Here is a 21,740-nt window from a genome sequence, read left to right as displayed (position 1 = left end):
GTGGCCCCCCTCCAAAAGCTTAGAAATAAAGAAAGCAAATGAATTGAATCCTACATAGAATTAAGATTATCAATATGTGTGTCTTGTACATGAGTACACCTGATTTAAGTGTGTAAGCTCAAGCAGGCCTATTGAAATGTGTGATGTAATTAAGGAAGCATAAATCTAACAAAGGGTACAGGATGAAGAGAGAATGTGGGAGCTGGGCAACATGGAGCCTAGAATAAGGAATTGAAACAGCAATAATTTCATGTTTACTCAGAAGTCCAGACCCAGTGGGCCTAAATATTTCAGTAACTAGAGATTTGCATTCTTATGGGGCAGGGATATTTTTCTTGACCTCACAACGGCCTGGATGAAATAGCCTTTACCTCTAGCCACCTCCCTTTTTTCTTAGTCCAAATTCATTATGCAGTCTTCTGTTTATTTGGTTTCCGAATAGATTTTCCTATAGGAGAGAATGCCCTGACCTGTGCTATTATATAGTTAACTTGTTTTATGCATCTGCCTCTTGTGAGTTTGGCTCTTTAGAATCAGATCAATCATCAGGAGAGTTAATAATATTGAGTTTCTGAGTTCACAAAGCAGAGGACCATACTCTTCTAGGCTGCAATTACCCAGCTCACTTTTCCAAAAGTCCCTTTCCTAAAAGAGTTTACTGTTGTGGGAGACCCTGTTCAAGTGGCCAGCCAGCATTGTTAGCCTTCTCAACCTTTGCTCTTTTTTAATCGCAGCAGATAAAGAATGTAACGGAACATTTTTGACAGGGCAATGCCTAGATTTTAGCTTTTGTGGACTAGAAGTAGAAGATATCGGTCTCCATTCTAAAGTATCCATTTACATTTGGTTCCAGAGTACTGAAGCTCCTGGAAGAAAATAGACTGGGAGTTCCAGAGTCTTCCCCAAGTGAATCTTAAAGAAGTCTGAGGATCTGGTGTGGCCGCAGAAGGAATGATCAATGAGAAGATGGAAGAAAACAGTAGGGATCCTTGAGGGAAAACGCACCATAAGGGTGAGGGAAGTTTGAATGGGTGACTCAACATACCAGGATATATATTGCTGAAAGTCAGTGTTTTAGTCCCAGTGTGGGACTCATGGTGGTACCCCTTGTGATCTCTGTGCTCTGGTGATGCTTGGGGAAAATAGCCCATGTGTGAACATCTACCACCTGGGTAGATGAGCTCTATTAAGCAACCAAGTCTGGCAGTAACACAGGTGTCTTCTTCCTTACCTTAAAGTAATTACCTACCCCACCACCCCCTTTTCTTCATCTCCTCTCTTGGCAGGTAGACCAGTTTTGTTTTTTCCCTGAATACTGGTGAACTGCTAGAGGTTAGGACTGGGGAGAGATGGCTGTTTGATAGATATTATATTAAGGGTGTATAGGTAGTACTAAAATAAGGAAGTAATTACAGGGATTAGTAAACAACAGGTCAATTGTAAGACTCTTTTTCTATGCTCATCACTATCCTTAGTTTTAGGGTTGGGATGGGAGAGTACAAAAAAATACTGACATGGTTCCTACCCTCAGCATCCTCAGTGTAGCTGGGGAGAAAGAATGTACTCCTGAGAAATAGTTGTTGGGTCAAAATTATAAAGTACCAAACAGTGTGACATAAAACACAAAGTGGACCTAGACCAGGCAGTGTTCAAAATTGAACAATTTAAATGCAGTTTTCAACACTGAAACTAAGGACAGTGGTGAGCTAGTGTGGGCTAACAAAACTTTGGTGAAAATTTGGCATTTAAGCTATTGCTTGAGGAATGGTAGGATTTTTTTTTAAAAAGACAAGTTCTAGGTTTACAAAAAAAATCAAGCATAAACTACAGAGTTCTCATATACCACCCTATTATTAACACCTTGCATTAGTGGGGTACAATTGTTACAATTCATTAAAGAACATTTTTGTAATTGTACTGTTAACTATAGTCCATCGTTTACAGTAGCATTCACTGTGTTGTGCAGTCCTATGTTTTTTAACAATTGTTTATTCTAGTAATGTCTATAAATTTAAAATTTCCTCTTTTAACCACATTCAAATATGTAATTCACTGCTGTTAATTTTGTCCCATCACCACCATCCACTACCAAAACTTTTCCTTCCTTCCAAATAGAAATTCTACATTTTAAGCCTTAACTCCCTATTCCCTACCCTTACCCCATCCCCTAGTAACCTATATTCTAGATTCTGACTCTGTGGATTTGCTTGTTCTAATTATTTCATAGCAGTGACAGCATGCCATATTTATCATTTTATATCTGGCTTATTTCACTCAACGTGATGTCTGCAAGGTTCATCCATGTTGCCACATGTATCAGAACGTCATTCCTTTTTAGGGCTGAATAATATTCTATTGTGTATATATACCATATTTAATTTATCCATTTATCAGTTGATAGACACTTGACTTGCTTCCATCTTTTGGCATTTGTGAATATTGCCACTATGAGCATCAGTGTGCAAATATGTGTCTGAGTCCCTCCTTTCTATTCTTTTGAATATATACATAGAAGTAGGATTGCAGGGTCATATGATAATTTTATACTCAATTTTCTGAGGAATGGCCTGACTCTCTTTCACAGTGGCTGCACTGTTTCATATTCCCACCAGCAGTGAATGAGTTTTCCCATTTCTTCATATCCTCTCCAACATTTGCAATTTTCTGGGTTTTTTTTTAATACCTTTTTTTTAAAAAAACCAGTTTTTTTCTCCCCCGCCCCTGCCCTGCTGTTTTTGCTGTCTGTGTCCATTTGCTGTGTGGTCTTCTGTGTCTATTTCTCTTTTTGTCTTCTCATTTTTCTCCTCTAGGATTCACTGGGTTTTGATTCTGGGGAACTCTGATGTGGAGAGGGGTTCCCTGTCAATTGCACCACCTCAGTTCCTGGTCTCTGCTGTACTTTACCTTGACTCTCCCCTTGTCTCTCTTTTGTTATGTCATCATCTTCTTGTGTGACTCACTTGTGCAGGCACTTGGCTTGCTGCACAGGCACTCACCTTGCCACGTGGGCACTGGCTCACCATGTGGGCACTTGGCTCACTGTGTGGGCACTGGCTCGCCATGCAGGCATGCTTTGTCTTCTCCTTTTTCACCAGGAAACCCCAGGTATCGAATCCGGGTCCTCCCATATGGTAGGCAGAGACCTTATTACCTGAGCCACATCTTCTTCCCTGCTTTTTTAAAAAATTTATAATAGCCATTCTAGTGGTATGAAATGGTATCTCATTGTGGTTTACATTTGCATTTTCTGAATGGCCAGTGATGTTGAGCCTCTTTCCAAACATCCAATGATGTTTGGCCATTTATATACCTTCTTTGGAGAAATGTCTATTCAAGTCTTTTGCCCATTTTTTAATTGCATTGTCTTTTTTTGGTTGAATTGAAGGATTTCTTATGTATTCTTGATATTAAACCCTTATTAGATATGTGGTTTCCAGACATATTCTCCCATTGTGTAGGTTGTTTTACTTTCACAATAAAGTATTTTGATATTCAAAAGTTTTTTATTTTGATATGGCCCCATTTATCTATTTTATTTTTTGTTGCTTATACTTGGGGTGCAAAGTCTAAGAAACGACTGCTTAACACAAGGTCCTGAAGACATTTCTTTACATTTTCTCTAGGAGTTTTATGGTTCTGGCCCCTATATTTAAGTGTTTCATTCATTTTGAGTTGATTTTTATATGTGGTGTGAATTAAAGGTCCTCCTTCATTCTTTTGCAAATGGAGATCCTGTTTCCGCATTTGTTGAAGAGACTGAACATTTGCTTAAGTGATCTTTGCTCCCGTGTCAAAAATTAGTTGACCGTAAATATAGGGGTTGACCTCTGAGCTCTCAATTCAATTCCATTGATATATATGCCTGTTCTTGTGTCATGCTGTTTTGATTATTGTGGCTTTGCAGTAAATATTAAGATCAGGAATTGTGAGCCCTCCAAATTCATTCTTCTTTTTCAAGATGGCTTTGGCTCTTTGGGGCCCTTTACCCTTCCATATAGATCTCCCCTCCCCCGCCCCCAAGATGGCTCCCTTGTCTTTCTGCTTGTTGTTTTTGCTCATTATTTTTGCTTGTTGTCTGCTTGTTGTTGTTGGGTTTTTTGCTCATTGTTTTTTGCTCATTGTCTGCTCATTGTTTGTTTTTTCCTTAGAAGGCACTAGGAACCAAACCCAGGACCTCCCATTTGGGAGGGAGGCACCCAATCACTTGAGCCACCTCTGCTCCCTACTTATTGTGTCTCTAATTGAATCAGCACGTTGCATCAGCTCACTGCATCAGCCCATCACGCAAACTCACTGTCTTGCTCATCTGCTTTAGGAGGCACTGGGAACCGAACCTGGGACCTCCCATGTGGTAGGCAGGCACCCAATTGCTTGAGCCATATCTGCTTCCCTCCACATAAATCTGATGATTGGCTTTTCCATTTCTTCAAAGAAAACTGTTGGAATTTTGATTGGGAATCAGTTGAATCTGTAAATCACTTTTGGTAGAATTGACATCTTAGCAATATTTAGTCTTCCAATGCATGAACATGGAACATCCCTCCACTTATTTAGTTCTTCTTTGATTTTCTTAGTAATATCCTGTAGTTTTCTGTGTACAAGTCCTTTACATCCTTTGTTAGATTTATTTCTATGTATTTGTCTCTTAGTTGCTCTTGTAAATGGAATTGTTTTCTTGATTTGTTCTTTTGAGTTTTCATTACTAGTGTATAGAAACGCTACTGTTTTTTGCATGTTGATATTGTACCCTGCTACTTTTCTGAACTCATTTATTAGTTTCGGGGACTTTGTTACATTTTTTTCCCAGGATTTTCTGTATATAAGATCATGTCATCTGCAAATAGGAAAAGTTTTACTTCTTCCTTCCCAGTTGATGCTTTTTATCTCCTTTTTTGCCTAACTGCTTTGGCTAGAACTTCCAGTGTAACACTGAGTAATAGTGGTGACAGTGGGCATCTTTGTCGTGTTCCTGATCTTAGAGGGAGAGCCTTCAGTCTGTACCATTAAGTAAAATGTTAACTGTGACTTTTTCATGTATGCCCTTTATCTCGTTCAGCAAGTTTCCTTCTATTCCTAGTTTCTAGGTGTTTTTATCAAGAATGATGCTGGATTTTGTCAAATGCCTTTTCTGTACCATTTGGGATGATCATGTGGCTTTTTCCTTCATTCTGTTGATGTGGTATATTACATTGACTTTCTTATGTTGAACAACCCTGACATACTTGATCATGGTGTATAATTCTTTTAGCATGCCATTGGATTTGGTTTGCAGGTATTTTATAAGAATTTTTGCATCTGTGTTCATAAGAGATATTGTCCATAATTTTCTTTTCTAATGGTATCTTGATCTGGCCTTAGTATGAAAGTGATCTAATTCCCTTTTGAACCTGTCTTTACATCTTACTGTTCCTCATTTATGGGCTGAATAAAATCTTTGGGAAGCAGATGTGGCTCAAACAGTTGGGCACCTACCTACCACACTGGAGGTCCCGGGTTTGGTTCCTGGTACCTACTAAGGAAGAAGACCAGATGCTACACTTGCCACAACAAGCTAGACACCACACCCCGCTGCAAGGAGCTACCCTGCTGCAATGAGCAGATGCCTAATGAGCAGATGCTACAAGCCGGCAGAGGTCACAGCCTGCAGGGAGTGGATGTGGTTCAGTCCATTGGGCTCTTCCCTCCTATGTAGGAGGTCCCAGATTCGGTTCCCAGTGCCTCCTGGAGAAGGCGAGCAAAAATGAGCAGAGAGGGGAAATGGTTGTGGCTCAACAGCTGGGCTCTTGTCTACCATATTGGAGGTCCAGGGTTCAATGCCCAGGGCCTCTTGGTAGAGGCAAGCTGGCCCATGTGGCTAGCTCGTCCACACAGAGTGCTGGCCCACGTGGGAATGCTGCCCCATGCAGGAATGCTGCCCCGCGCAGAGTGCTGGCCAACACGGAGAGCTGGTACAGCAAGATGACGCAACAAGAGACACAGGAGAGAAAAGAAGATGTAGCAGAACAGGGAGTTGAGGTGGTGCAAGAGAGTAATCGCCTCTCTCACACTCCGGAGGGTCCCAGGATCAGTTCCCAGAGCCACCTAATGAGAATACAAGCAGACACAGAAGAACACACAGCGAGTGTGTACTTACCTAAAGGGACAATGGGGTGGGGAGAGCAGACAATGGGGCAATGGGGTGGGGAGAAATAAATAAAATAAATCTTTAAAAAAATAATAATAATTATCATGACTCCTTTTAAAAAAAAGAGCCAGTAGATGAGAGAACTATCCGGGGATGGGAGGTGAATAAGTTAAAATAATAATAATAAATTTAAAATATAAAAAAAATAAATCTTTTAAAATATCTTTGATATATGTTCATTTTATATTTGCATCTATATATTGTATGAGAGGCATAATGCTACCTTTTTGAAAATTATAATTTAGTGATTATATTTTTATGAGACCAGGAAAAGAGAAGGATGGGAAAAAGCCAAGGACTGAGCATCAGGAAATAACCACAGCAGGAAAGGAGAAGACAGAGATGGACTATCAGAAAAGACTGTATGTCCTAGATGATTAGTGGTATCCTAAGATCTATGGAGAAGTAATAAATGCTCCTGAGGAATCATAGAGAATGGGGACTATGAGAAGTCCAGGAAATTTTATGGGAAAGAAGTTGTGGGTGCCTCCACTAGTGTGATTTCTGTGGAGTGGTGGGGACAGGAACCAGACTATGGAGTTAAAGAGACAAGTGTCTGAGCAGGAATAGGTAGTTGGGATTGTAGACCATGAAAGGTGTTTGATGATGACCAAGAGACAATAAAGTTCCAGAATAGGGTATTCAAAGTTGGAAACCAATATGTATGCCTTTTGGTTGAGGAGAATGATCTGATATAGAGGAAGAGATTCATGATAGTGGAAAAGGAAGGTGGGAATCAGATCTCTCAGAAAATAGGACAGGGTAGAATAGGAAGTGCAGGTGGAAGGGTGAACTTTGAACAAGAGAAGGGACTGCTTTTTCTCCTGGACTGGTAGAATAAGAGGTATAAAGTTAGAGAAAGATGAAAGTTTTGTCTCCATCTGCTTTATTAAAGTAGCTGAGGCAGTTCACTCTAGAGTGCCACAGTCTTTCCAGTGGATGATCATGTCATAGGGGTGAGGGCAGACCTAAAATATCTTCTGGGGAGAGTATGCAAGGGAATAAGTCACAAATGGGTTTAAGAATTAGAATTCCTCTTTCTACCCAGGCCCAACCCAAGGAGGAAGGAGAAGAGACATTTTCAGAATCTGCCCCTCTTGACCACTCAGTACTTGCTACCTTAGGGGTTTCTGGCCCTGGGTAGGTTGAGCTCCATTGAGCCAGAGGCTGCGTGGGCCTAAAGAGCTCTATCCTCAGGAGTTTGGGGGATTCCAAACCTACCAGCTACACCTGGCCCCAAGTCACACTGAAACTCAGATTGGCACAGAAGAGTAAGGCTTGCACCATGGCCAGCTCTTGGGTTTGGGGTTCCAGTTTGTGATTGGGGCCTAATTGGAGGGCAAAAAGAGTTTGTTCGTTTGTTTGTTTGTTTTTAGGAGGTCCTGGGGTGCTTTATACATGGGAAGCAGGCTCTCAACCAATTGAGCTATATCTGCTCTCCCAGAGGACTTTTAGCCTGCCCTGGGGATGGGAAGGGGGTGGATCTTTTGTCTCTTTTCTGCCCTCTTATTCCTCCTCCTGTTTTCCTTTGCAGGAAGGCGTTCGCCTGGCCTGTGCTATGTCTCAGAGCTCTCCTCTGCCTATTTCTCTTTGTCTCAGGAGTGCTGTGCCAGGCCATGGATTTGCTTCCAGAGACAAAGTCTGCTACTCCAAAAAAAAAATTTCCAGCATTCCCCAAAGGAAGAGAATCAGTGTGAAAATCTCTTTCTTTTGTGTTCACACACACTGTGGCCCCTGCTAGTTCTGCATTGGTTCTGTCTATGTTACAACCTCTGTTGATTCTTTAAAATATAATGTAGTATAGTAATAATAGCAAGCATTATTGAGTTTTCCAGTGTGCCTGATACCGTGTGGAGCTCTTTGCGTGCATTATCTTAGTTAATACATTTAATAACGCCATAACCCTGTCTGCTAGGTACTTTTTTCCCTTTAGGTAAGTACATTTAATGTCCTCATTTTCCATTTCCTAAGGTTCAGACAGGTGAAATAACTTACCCAAGGTCACACATCTCAGATTTGAGCCATGTCATTTGACTCCTGAGCCTGCGGTCTTATCTGCTATACTATACTGCCACCCTATATTCCTGAAAATGTGACTTTCCTGGGGTCATTCAACGCAATCTCGAGTCACTATAAGCATTGGTTAAATTGGTTCTGGTCCTTACCACCCCACCCCCCCGCCCTCACCATATTTTGTCTGGAATTGGGGGGTGTCTTTTCCTTCTTTTCTCTCTTTATTCCTTTAGCTACGACGGTGGTTATTTCTCTATGGGAAATGGGCCAAGCCAGAAATTCTTGATACCCAAGATAAATTTGTTTCAGATGAAAGTGGATTCTGAGCTTGGATAAGCATTGCCCCCTACAGAGTGGGTGGGATAATGGTCCTTCATTGCAAAGGCTAGGTGGGCTATATTTCCTGGGCTCTGGGTTCCCAAACTCTCTGGTCTCAGCTGTGATGCTTTGCAAGAGAAGACTTTCAGAGTCTGAGCAGTCGCAGGGAGCCTGGGGCCCTTAGGCATTGAGTTACATCAGAAGAGCCAACTGTTTGGAACTGTGGGACCTGAGGCAGAGAAGATTCAGGGGACTGCAGGATATGTGTGCAGACACTTTAATTAGGAGGGTTGGAGTCCTGCCCCTTATGCTTGGAAGCTGTGGATTTATTTTTTGTATGTATTCCTAGAGCAGAGACCAGCGGGCCCAGAAGAGAAGGCTGTTCAAACAAATTGGTGCTTGGGCTGACCCTGGGACTGAAGTGCTTTCAGGCCCTGACTCCTCTTTAGAAGGGAGTGAACATTTCTGCCAAAAAGCCTGAGAAAGAGGAAAAAGCCTCATTGGAGGCTGAAAAGAGAGCTGCTTTCAGCAAACCGGTGGACCAGAGGTTGGCTAAGGTGTTCCAGAGCCAGGGGTCCCAGAAGATGATGCCTCTTCTAGAAAGCCTCTTCTGGGCAAGAATGAGAGACCTGAGACAGGATGGGGTGAGGTGATTAGGTGAGCACTGGCAAAGTACTTGCTGGTGGGTGCAGAGAGTGCCCTTTTCCCCCAACATCATATATGACTAAAAGCCCACTCCAGGTTTGGTCTAGTCGTATGTTGCACCTTCAGCAATGCCTGTCCTGACTCCTTCTCCCTGCAAAATTAATGTCTTCCATTGGGTTCTCAACAATTGCTTATACCTCTCTTGTTTGCTTTACTTTGCCTTATAATATAGTTATTTTTTAACCCCAATTAAGATACAGATTTTTGGGAAGCAGATGTGGCTCAGGTGATAAGCCTATCATATGGAGGACCTAGGTTCAATCCCTGGGGCCTCCTAGTAAAAAAGAAGAGAAAGCAAGTCTGTGCAGCAAGCCAGTGTCTATGTGGCGAGCTGAGTGCCTGCATGATGAGCCAGGTGCCCATAGGGTTAGCCAAGTGCCCATGCAGCAAGCTGAGCGCCCATGTGGGTGGTCACATGGTGAGCTGAGTGCCCATGTGAGTGCCCGTGTGGTAAGCTGAGCGCCCACATGAGTGCCTGCATGGTTAGCCAGTGTCTGCACGGTGAGCCACTGCTTGTGCGGTGAGCAAGAGCCCGCGTCGTGAGTGCCCATGTGGCGAGTGGAGTGCTGGTATGGTGAGCCGAGTGTCCACGTGAGTACCTGTGTGGTGAGCCGGGTGCCCACATTGTGAGCCAGTGCCCATGTGGCGAGCCGAGTGCCTGCACAGCAAAACTGAGTGCTTGCGTGGCCAGCCAGTGCCTGTGTGGTGAGCTGAGTGCCTGCACAGCAGGCCGAGTGCCTGCATGGTGAGCCAGTGCCCACACAAGTGAGTCATGCAGCAAGATGATGATGCAACAAAAGAGAGACAAGGGGAGAGTCAAGGTCAAGTGCAGCAGAGACCAGGAACTGAGGTGGTACAGGTGACAGGGAACCTCTTTCCACATCAAGGGTCCCTGGGATTGAATCTGGTGAATCCTAGAGGAGAAAGACAAGAAGACAAAAAGAGAAATAGATACAGAGGATCACACAGCAAATAGGCACAGACAGCAAAAACAGCAAGGCAGGGGAGGGGAGAGGAGTAGAGGGGGAGGTGGGAAAAAATATGTATAATAAAAAAACCACAGTATATTAGTCAGCCAAAGGGGTGCTGATGTAAAATACCAGAAATTGGTTGGTTTTTATAAAAAGTATTTATTTGGGGTAGGAGCTTACAGATACCAGAGCATAAAGCATAAGTTACTTCTCTCACCAAAGTCTGTTTTCACGTGTTGGAGCAAGATGGCTGCTGAGGGCTGTGAGGGTTCAGGCTTTCTGCGTTCCTCCCTTCCAGGGTCTTACTTCTCTCTGTGTTCAAGGTTCCTTTCTTCCTAGTGCTGGCTTCTTTTCCCTCTGTGAGCTTACTTCCTGGGACTCCAGCTTGAGTCTTCAGCATCAAACTGTAACATCAGAAACCCTCAACTCTGTTGAGTATCCTTCAAGCAGTGGGGACTCAATGCCCTAATCATAACTCAATCATGCCCAGGTACAGATTGGATTACAAACATAATCCAATATCTGTTTTTGGAATTCATAGCCATATCAAACTGCTACACACAGGGAATTTTTAAAAAAAGATAATAGATTTTCAAAAGAACTATGTTGCAATTGTTTTTATCCCTTTTCCCAGAGTGTTTGGCAGAGTGCCATATATTTATAACATAACAAGCCAGTAAACACTTGAATGAATGAATGAGTAATGGGTGAGAACACGGTGAAATGATAAGTGTTGTGTATGCTGAAGAAAAGAAAGAAAAGGATGAAAGAAGAGGTAGGACCAGCAAAAAAGAACTCAGGACAAGAGGAAATATAAACAACTTTACTGCTAATGCTAGTAATTACTGAGTGTTTTCCATGTATCAGGTATATCAGCTAAGTTTTTAAGGTGTATAACCTAATTTAATATTCACAATACTTCAAACTATGTGCAGCTGTTATCCATATTGTACAGATGATGAACCAAGACTCAGAGAAGGAAACATGTACCAAATCACATAGCTGGTAAGTCACAATACCATGGTTGAGCACAAGTCTATTGACTTTGAGAGCCCAAGCTCTCCCATAGTTCCTTTCCTTCTTTTTTGAGGCATTTGGCAGACTTAATTGTTTACTGGATTATTTGAAATCATTTGTTTAATAACTGTCATCACTGATGTAGAATGTAAATTCCAGAAAGGCAGAGGCCACACTGAATTTTATCTCTAGTTGTATCCCTGGTTCCTAGAACATTGGCTTCCACATAGTAGGCACCCAACAAATATATGATTACTGCCCGACTGACCAACAGCCTGACTATTGCCTCTTAAAAATGACACGCCCCAGAGTTCTCTAAGCCCTTCTTCCACTTGTCCTCTCAGTTCTAACACCCTCTCTTCTGCACCTCATTCCCACCAGTCAGACCATCCCCCCCTCAGCCTTAACCTAAAGCTGAACCAGTGGGCATTAAATGCCAGGGCCAATGTTTAGTCCCAGACGATCCCTGGACTCAGCAAATGCTGATCAAGTGACTGTCTCTTTCTGGCTTAGGATGGAAAGACGCCAGGAAAGATCGAAGCATCTACCCTGATGGGTTACACCGGCGCTTCTAGAAGGGATTTTGTGGCAGGAGGGAGGGGGGCGAGAGATTGAATGTCTCCGTGCCTGGTGCAGGGCAGCATGATGGATGAGCAGTGGAAAGCCCTTTTATGAAACATGCCAGGCTTGTTGCAATAGTATCTCTCCCAACTGCCCAGAATTCTTTTTCTCTGAAGACACATTGAGTCGTGCCCTGGATTTATATGTGGGTAGTGACCTGCTGGCTCTGTCTTGGTGCTCCCAAATGATGTCTGTTTTTGGATACCCCAGCAGAGGAAGAAGCAGTTGAGAACAAAGAGGTTTGAACCCTCTTTCATGAAAATTGACAGCTTCATGGAAGTTGACAGCCCTTTAAGAGTTTCCTGGCTTCTACAGATCATACCCTTACCCCCAAACAGCCTGTTAGTTTTCAATTTTAGTCTATAGTGTGAAGGATTGCTTCTCTCTCTCTTTCTCTCCCCACCCCCCCAACCTCAAGAATTGGCCAGAGTGGGCTGGGACCTCTGACACTCAGCGGTCAGATTCTCCTTGGCAGGAGAGACTGGGCAGGCAGGGTGGTCAGGCATCAGGCCCCTCATCTGGAATTGGGGTACCTTGCCTGGGACTGTAAACAACTGGGTGTCTCCCAGCACATTACCATATAGAGTAGAAAGGAGTCGACGAACTATGCACTAACCCCAGCGACAGACACCCAAGGATGGAGAAGTAAAATATGCGCCTGAGCAGGGTATGCCTCAGGCTGGCTTGTTCATGAACCCTCCATGGCGCTGATCTGCTTCTGCCAGCCTCTGCATTTTTCTATCTTTTTTCTCATTGCGTGGCCCCCTTGTCTTTAAAAGGCTAAACGCTCGGTACTAAATTTGGTCACGCAGCGCTCCAAGATTCCCTGGAATGTCCTCAAGTTTCAAACAACTCTGACACCAAAGCAGGCCCGCCCCCGGCTTGGGGATTGGCTCTTCCAGTTGGGGCCGGGCAGTCGTCGGGTCTTATTGGCCGATGGTTAGCCCAGCTAGGGTCCACTTGCCCGGGGCTGCAAGGAGACTGCTGCTGCTGTTTAACACTTGAGCACCTGTGGCACAGCAGAGCCAAGAAGCTGCAGTCCTCGACCCAGCTGGGGGCCTGCTCCCAAGCCCGCTGTGCTCCATCCAGATCAGCTCACGCCTCTCCCCACCAGGACTCCCATAGCCGCCTGCCAGAGCTGCAGCCCACTTTGCCAAGATGTCCAAGGTAGCCAAGTATCACCGGCAGGTGAGTGAAGACCCGGATATTGACAGCCTGCTGTCCACCCTGTCTCCTGAGGAGATGGAGGAGCTGGAGAAGGAGCTGGACGTGGCGGATCCAGATGGGAGCATTCCCGTGGGGCTGCGGCAGAGAAACCAGACGGATAAACAGTCCACGGGTGTGTACAACCGGGAAGCCATGCTCAACTTCTGTGAAAAGGAGACCAAGAAACTTATTCAGAGGGAGATGTCCATAGATGTGAGTAAGAGCAACTCTAGAGGGAGGGGAGGGGGGGAGGAGACCTTGGTTCTGTGGTTAGTGTGCGTCTTTGCTGAGAAGAAAAGTTCCTGTTGGCAAAAGATTTAATCCTTCAGGACTAATTACCATCTGCTCAACTAGCAGTGTGAATCCTTTACCCCTAATTTCTGTTTTATGAGCATGTGTTGGATATTTTGGAGGAAACTGGCATCCCACAATATCGAATAGGGCTACTAGTAGAATGGGATCTGGAGAGTGTTCTCGAAATGTTCATTGTCAAGTTGACTCTGTCCTGGTCCCGCAACACCTTCTCCCCCACTTCACATTCATCTTATCCTGTTGTGAGGAGGGGCAGAAAAATAGAATGATGCTTGAGTCTCTTGCCAGTCACCTAAGAAGAGAAAGCTAAACCCTTCTGTGCAAGAAAGACTTTTTTTCCCCCAACTTTTTACCTTGAAATACTTTTAAACTTACAGGACAGTTACAAAAATAATACAAACCCCATTTAGAGAATTCCAACATACCCCTTGTCCCCTGGATATCCAGATCCACCAGTTATAACATTTTGCCACATTAGCCATGTCGTTCTATCTTTCCACCCATTTAGCTAGCTAGCTAGCTGTTATCTATTTACTGATCCATTTTCTGTACACTTGAGTGTAGGTTGTGTACCTCATGCTCCATAATATTCCCTCGTACATTTCCTGAGAACAAAGATATTCACTTATGAAACCACCTTAGCTGCAGTTATCAAGTTCAAGACATTTAACATTCATATAAAGCTGATAGTCTATATTCCAGTTTTTCATATCTCAGTGATGTTCCTTTGACTCTTTTCTCTTCCCTTGCTAGATCCAATCAGGATCATGTATTGCATTTAATTGTCATTGTCTATTTAGTTGTTCTTTCTATTTTTTTAAATTGTGGGAACATATATACAACATAAACTTTCCCACCTCGACCACTCTTGTTTTTTGTTTTTTTTTTTTATTGACTTTGTAATAATATTACATTAAAAATATATATGTGAGGTCCCATTCAACCCCACCCCCCCACCCCCCCTCTCCCCCCCCCAACAACACTCGTTCTCATCATCATGACACATCCATTGGATTTGGTAAGTACATCTTTGGGCACCTCTGCACCTCATAGACAATGGTTCACATCATGGCCCATACTCTCCTCCATTCCATCCAGTGGGCCCTGTGAGGATTTACAATGTCCGGTGATTACCTCTGAAGCACCATCCAGGGCAGCTCCATGCTCGACCACTCTTAAACATGCTATTCAATGCGATTAATCATGCTTGCAGTATTGCAGTACCCTCACCACCTTTCATTATTAAAACTTACCCACCTCCCCAAACAGAAACCTTACACCATTATGCATTAACTCTCCATTCCCCAGGCTCTCTGCCCCTGGCAAACTGTCTTCTAATTTCTGTCTCAATGAGCTTGTATATTCTCCGATATTTTCTTTGTTACCGTAGTGCTTATATTTAACATCCTAAATCTGTAGCACTCTCATTTACTTTGACACTAACTTAATTCCAATAGAATACACCAATTATGTTCCTATACCCCTCTGGCCCCCACCTTTAGGTAGTTTTTGTCACTAATTACATGTTTGTTCATTATGAGTTGAAAAACAAAGACCCTACTTTGAAGCACTCTGGCTCTGTGGACACTTGAACCATTTGAGGAGTCTCAGTGGCAGACTGGCTTCCCAAAGCAATGGGAGACATGGGGCCAGGATCTGTGGGCTGGGCAATGTCTTAATCTGATAGCTTCAGTTTTATTCCTGAGGAAAATGGAACTTTTTTTTGCACTTTCTAGAGTAGCCTCTTAAGGGAGCATCTCCTTTTTTTGGTTTTAAGTGCTTTTACAAGCTAGCAAGGCCCCTTTGCTGGGAGGTGAAGATATTTCCAGCAGTGTTTTGCTAGCAGGGTGGCATAGGACAGGGGGAAGGGGTGACAGTTTTGGAAGTATCTACCCGCATCCAGGATGGACTTAAGCAAACCTGCTGTTTTGCTGGGGCTGGGGTTGGGGTTGGCATAGAGGAATTCATTTTGTTCATTATTGCATTGATAAGTGAGTTTTCTTTGCACAAACTAGACTAGCCTCCAAGTGATTATGATTTTGTCAGATCCCTTTGTCCATTGCAAAGAGTGTTTAGTGGGAAAACTGTTCTAAGTCTTTGTACTAGTTTTCTTCTATGTAACATCTCTTGTACATTAGACATTACTGAATTATTGTAAGAAAAAATTGAGTCTTAATTCTTGTTCTTGTTTTCACTCTTGTGAAAACTGAGGCACAGAGCTTCAAAAGACATGTTCACTCCCACAGAGGAAATGGGAAAGATAGGATTATCACCTGCCAGTTCTGTGAAGTGGCTGACAGGCATGAAATTGTGTTGACCGCTAGTTTGTGGACACAACCCTGGACTTCTTGAGTGCAGGGATGGTGAAGTGGGGAGGAGGAGAGGAAGAAGCAAGGCAAAGTAAAAGTAGAGGCACTGGAGCCAATGTTTAAGAATTTGCCGAGGAGTTGGGAGGGTGAGGGTAGCCAGGAGGCTCAGAAATTTAGTATCCTCTAGGCAAGGTGGTGTAGCTGTGATAATGACAAACAAATACTGAAATATTTATGGGGAAAAAAATGATAGGATGTAGGGGATTTGCTGTGAGAGCTGGCACTTCAAGACAGCTGTCAGGAAACAAAGAAAGAAATGTGACTTAAGCCTTTGTGCCCCTGGTGTAAATTCCCCACTCGGACTCCAGACGTTCGCCCTGGAGTTTGGTCTCACTTTGTCCCCTCTGTGCCCACAACTATCTTGTGCTCAATGGCATCTGGTGCTCAGAAAGATACTCCTGAGGCTGAAGTTAAAAACAAAACACTCCGTAATCACAAAGCAAGGTGTTTGGGCTGCAGAGAATGAGACTCTTCTGCTTCTAGAAATTTCACTCACACAAGCCTTTTTTCCTGAGCCAATTAACTCCATGGCAAGCCACTTCTCCCTTCCCTATCTCGCTCACCCCTGCCAGGTACTCACTTGTTTCTGCAGACAGAGCCCAATCAGGGTGTAGAGGATGGGGCATGCACATGCGTGTGTGTATACAGGCGTTCATCCTTGATACAGAAGATGTCTTTAGGACCATTTTTCCCTCATGGAGATAGGCTGTTCAGGGCCGCTCACTCTTCCTCACCCAGTCCAAAGGCTTAGGTTGCCAAAATAGCTGTCCGGAATTCAGGGGCATGCTGAGCTGTGGACAGAAGGCATCTCTGTGAATCTGGGAAAATGGGAACGAATCCTAAAAAGTGGCTTCTTTAGCACCATTAGCAATATAGTGGGTGTGTGGTAAAAAACAAACAAACTTGGGTCTACATGTCAGAAAAACCTGGTTTGAGTAAGTGTGTCTCTCTGTCTGTATAACTGGGTAACTTGCAAGTTACCTGGCCTAAGCCTCAGTTTCCTCATCTGTAAAGTGATGATAAGAGTACCCATCTCATAGGATTGTTGTGAAAATGAAAAGGGACAGTGATGGAAAGGACTTAGCACAGAGCCTGGCATGTAAGAAGTGCTCAGTAAATGGTAGCTATGAATTTATTAATTCACTGGGTCAAGGGACCCAGAATTTGGTGAAGTGAGCCAGCCTACCTTCACCAGGTCTCCTGGGGGCTGTGCAGACCAAGCTGGTCTCTTCTCTTGGAGGTGGGAGTAAGCAAGCCTGGATGCTCTCGGGGTTCAGGGAGGGGCCACTGATATCACAGACACAGAACTGGGGGAGAGACCACAGGCTGCTGGACTCTGTCTCCCTCCCCAGGACCACCCAGCACCCTGACCCTCCTGGTAGGGCTGATGTGAGGAAATGGAAGTTAGTCAAAACAGATGGTAACTGTGAGCCTATTTCACTCCACTCGAGTAAGAATGGAAGCACAGGGAGATGAGCGTTCACTGAGAATCTTCTGCATGTTGGGCACGTTCACCTTTCATTTAAGCATCGCGATTCTTGGGAGACAGGTATTTTTACCCCATTCTACAGATCAGGAAATTAAGGCTCAGAGAGGTTGAATAACTGCCCCAAGTTCATGTAGCTAATAAGTGGCCTGCTTGACTTTGAGGACTTTGTTTCCTTATGTCTACCACATTAGGGTAGAAAAAGTTCAGGAAGGCCAGTTCTTGCACTGAACAGTTTATAATCTCTTTGGAGCCATAAATTTCACACACATGGAACCACCTGAGAGGTGTTACACAGCAGTGACCACATGGTGATATCTTGTCACGGGAAGGTAGGTATGACACAGCCTGGCTGAATGCCCCTCCTACCTTTCCCCCGCCCCTCAAGAAGAAACATAAATATTAAAACATTAAATCCTAGTGTGGGTTAGGGGTTAACGCCTGTGGTGACATCACTTTGTAGCGATGATCTATCTGTGTCTCCCTCACCAGTTTACGGATGCTGGAGGGCAAATGCCAGTGCAGGGCCCAGCACCTAATGGACACTTATCCTCAGTTTGTTGAATGGATGTCAGCAGGGGCGGGTGAGGCAGGAGGAGGGGCTGGGTGGCTCCCACCCCGGCTGCTCTCCCTCCCTTCCTAGGGGTGGGCCTCCCAGCCGCAGCAGCAACCCCCCGGTCTTCTCAGAAGCTCTCCTTCAGCCCAGGTGGAAGGCAAAGCCCCTGCGCGACTGTGTAGCCAACACTTCAGTGAAACCTCGTCCTCGGGTCAGCTTTCAGGAACCGGATCCTTACGGGTCAACTCATGTGTTCTCTTTCCTTCCCAAGCGGGAAAGAAAATCTCCAGCCTGCCTCTGCTTTCTACTCCTTGGCATTACCAGGGGCTGGGATTAGCACCTGCACCTAGCCAGCCGTAGGGGCAGCCGAGCTGGAGGTGGGAGGAAGCTCTTTTAGGTTCTCCCTTGAGGTAACCGTAAGAAGCAAACTAGAAGCAGCCCTCGCGCCAGTCGGTCAGCGCTAGGCCCGAGCCACCACCGTCCCCTCTCGTTGCTTGCCCTCACAGCCTCTGCAGCCCTCTCTTCCGAACCAGGCCCAGTTCACGGCTGCGCGGTCATGGTGTCTCCACAGGGACGGGCATGCCGGGAAGGCCTGGACCCGCAGCCTTGTCAGGATGGCACTGGGTAGCACGGCTCGCCGCTTAGGGAGATTAACCCCAACTGGTACGCCCAAAATAGCCCCGGAGGCCAGGGCGGAAAGGGCAAAAAGGGTGATGGGGCGTGTTGACCTGGGAGGCAAAAGCAGGCAGTCAGACCTGGTTAGATAAGTTTAAAAGCTCCCACTGGACCTTGAAATCTACCTCCATCCAGAGTTTAAAAGAGCACTTGACTGTTTCATAGAGTAAGTGGTGGGATCCACAATTGTTTGCTTCAGCTCATGTTCTTACTTATAGGTTTTCTTCTGTATGTATATAATACTTAACAATTTTTTTTAAAGATTCATTTTATTTATTTCTCTCCCCATTTCTCCCACTCCCCTGTTGTCTGCTCTCTGTGTCCAATCGCTGTGTGTTCTTCTGCGTCTGTGTGTATTATCAGGTGGCACTGGGACACTGTGTCTCTTTTTGTTGCGTCATCTTACTGCATCAGCTCTCCGTGTGTGTGGCGCCACTCCTGGGCGGGCTGCGCTTTTTTCACGTGGGGTAGCTTTCCTTGCAGGGCGCACTCCTTGCACATGGGGCTCCCCTACACGGGGGTGCCCCTGAGTGGCAAGGCACTCCTTGCGCATGGCAGCACTGCGCGTGGGCCAGCTTACGTGTCAGGAGGGTCAGGAGGCCCTGGGTATAGAACCCTGGACCCTCCGTATGGTAGACGAACGCTCTATCACTTGAGCCACGTCCCCTTCCCTTAACAATTTTTAAGCAAATGAAGCATCAGTGTCTGCTCCCACTCTCAGGCTGCCCCTGTGTGCTGTGTCCTTCTTATCAGGACAATAGGGATAAGAACTGGGCAGAAAGTGGGAGTGGATGGACAGGACCATGGAATACTTGTAAAAAAGAAATGGCCTAATGGTGACAGGTGGCTGCAATGGTCAGGGCTGGGCTATAAGCCCCACTGACCAAGGGGAGGGTGGCCGCTACCACCATTGTGGCAGATTGGAGGCTTTCAGGGCTCCTGGGGGCATCAGGGTCTCCAGGCTGGGGTAGGAAGAGGCACGCCTGGGCATACACCCAGAGCAAGGAGCAAGCCTTGTCTAACCTGTCTCCCTGTCTGCGGCCTCTCTCTCTACTCCGAGAGACTCTGGAGCACCCGTGTCAGACAGTGGCAGCATGTCCACTGTTGGGCCAAGTGTGCAAAGCTGCATGAAGTGCCCTGGCAGAGAGAGATGCAGAAGACGGAGGTCAAGGGCACAGTCCTTGGAGATATAAAATCTGTATGCACGTGCACATGCATGTACACACATTAGTCACACACACAGGGACTGCAGCAGAGCACTGTGCGGGTGGGTGGGAAGTAGTGAGCATACATATGCCTGCCCATTTGGGTAAACAGGAATATCCTGAACCATAGCACACAGAATTTTCCAGGCCAGACCCTTGTTTATTAGGCCACTTTTGGCACAACCAGTAAAAAAAAAAAAGTGGTCTGGATCCAGAGTATCAGTTCTCCTAGAATGTTAGAGGTAGAAAGCCCATGGGTGTTTGGAACCAGATAGGTCCAGGTTCAAATTCTGCTTCTGCCTCTTACTGATCCTGTGAACTTGGGTAAGTTACCTAAGGAAAGAAGAACATTAACAATAAAGTTAATGTTCTTCTGATGCCAAAGGCATTGTCAATGCCATCTCTTTAGCAGATCTTGAGGCACAATTACTTTACCTGTCAAACGGAAATGATAAAATCAACCTTGAAGGGTTATTGTGAGGATTAGGAGGAAGTATTGCAGGTTTTTGGCACATCATGAGAGCCCTTCATCTCCTCACTCTAAATTCCCCAGACATTATACTTGTATATTTGCCAGATCAACCTTTCCATCTCTCACCAGGTAAAAAAAAAAATGCTATCAGTGGGAGTGAAGGAATGATAGAGAGTGGGAGAAGGGGAGGAAGGAAAGCAAGGAGCTAATTTAAGAAGGCAAGGCTTATATAATTACTTACTGCTGGGCCCCAGGCACCTGCTTTCTTTGAGCCTCTGCCTAACTCATTTTAGGCCCCAGGCTCAAGGGTCCAAACTGAGTTGTTGGGTTGGAAACCTGGCTGGGTAAAGGGAACTAGGGGCAGGCTTCAGGACTGGTGAATTCTCCTCTTTGCCTGCAACCTTCTACTCCAGGAGGAACTCAGAAAAACCAAGGCTGCTCTGGAAGAATTTGGCTTCAGATGTCTCTGGGGTCTGTTGCAGATAGGATAAGCCCGGCTGTCAGGACAATGTTTACAAACTGCTAGGAATAGAAAAGCCTCCTTTTCCCACCCGTCTCCCTCTCACTCCCTCACCTGATTTCCCTCACGGAGCTCCCACAGCCTCCTTCAGGTTTCGGCTGCATCAGCCTGTCCTCTGTGTCAAGAGGCCCTCTGCCTGCAGGCCCTCTGCCCAGGAGACGGGCATTTGGGGAGCAGAACGCCCTTAGGCAGAACTCCCAGGTGGCGCTCTGGGTACAGACGGCTCCCTCTCTCTCCTCTCTCTCTCTCTCTCTCTCTCTCTCTCTCTCTCTCTCTCTCTCTCTCTCTCTCTCTCTCTCGCTCTGTCTTTTGATAGGCTTTATTTTTTAGAGCAGTTGTAGGTTTCAGAAAAACTAGGCAGATTTTTACAGGTCTATGGTTTTTGTGGTGGGCTTTTTTTTTTTTTTTTTAATTCTGACATCATATACAACCTAAAAAATCCTATTTTATCTACTTTCAGATATACACATTCATAATATTGTGCTACCATGCTACCATTACCACCATCCATTACCAGAACTTATCCATTACTCTGTAGCAATTAAGCATTAACTACTATTTCCCACCCCCACCCAGTCCCTGGTATCCTGCATTCTAATTTCTGACTCTACATATTTTCCTATTCTAATTATTTCACATATGTGGAATCACACACTATTTGTCTTTTTGTGTCGGTGTGTCTGATTTATTTCACTCAAAATGATGGCTTCAAGATTCATCCATGTTACAGCATGCATCAGAACTTCATTCCTTTTTTACAGCTGTATATAACTCTATTGTATCCTTTTTTTTGTTTTGTTTCTTTTTTGTTTTTGTTTTGAGGTACTGGGGCTGGAGATTGAACCCAGAACCTCGAATGTAGGAAGCTGGGACTCAATCATTGAGCCACACTGGCTCCCCTGAGTTGTTTTTTTCATATGTTTTGCTTGTTGTTTGTTTGTTTGTTTCTAGGAGGCACTAGGAACCAAACCTGGGACCTCCCATGTAGGAAGCAGGCACTCACCTGCTTGAGCCACGTCCACTCCCTCTATTGTATGTTTATACCACGTTTTGTATATCCATTCATCTGCTGATGGACATTTGGGTTGCTTCTCCTTTTAGCTATTGTGA

General features: G+C 44.9%; 1 protein-coding gene across 2 annotated transcripts in view; it reads left to right on the top strand.

Annotated features, from left to right (window-relative positions):
* The first annotated feature begins 907 nt into the window (after nt 1–907).
* Nucleotides 908–21,740, top strand: part of LMOD1 (leiomodin 1) — a 64,576-nt gene continuing 43,743 nt past the window's right edge. Inside the window, exon 1 of one of the 2 annotated variants that reach the window (XM_058274955.2) lies at nt 908–1,012. In XM_058274955.2, the coding sequence (XP_058130938.1) occupies nt 959–1,012 (54 nt within the window). In that variant the 5' untranslated portion in view covers nt 908–958. Of the gene's footprint in view, nt 1,013–12,750; nt 13,249–21,740 lie in introns of those variants that run through there. The other variant, XM_058274954.1, reaches the window with a different exon arrangement.

Source organism: Dasypus novemcinctus, chromosome 13 (assembly GCF_030445035.2).
Source record: "Dasypus novemcinctus isolate mDasNov1 chromosome 13, mDasNov1.1.hap2, whole genome shotgun sequence".
Classification (NCBI taxonomy): domain Eukaryota; kingdom Metazoa; phylum Chordata; class Mammalia; order Cingulata; family Dasypodidae; genus Dasypus; species Dasypus novemcinctus.
Note: the sequence above shows the minus strand (reverse complement) of the source record. Positions and strands in the feature narration are given on the sequence as shown.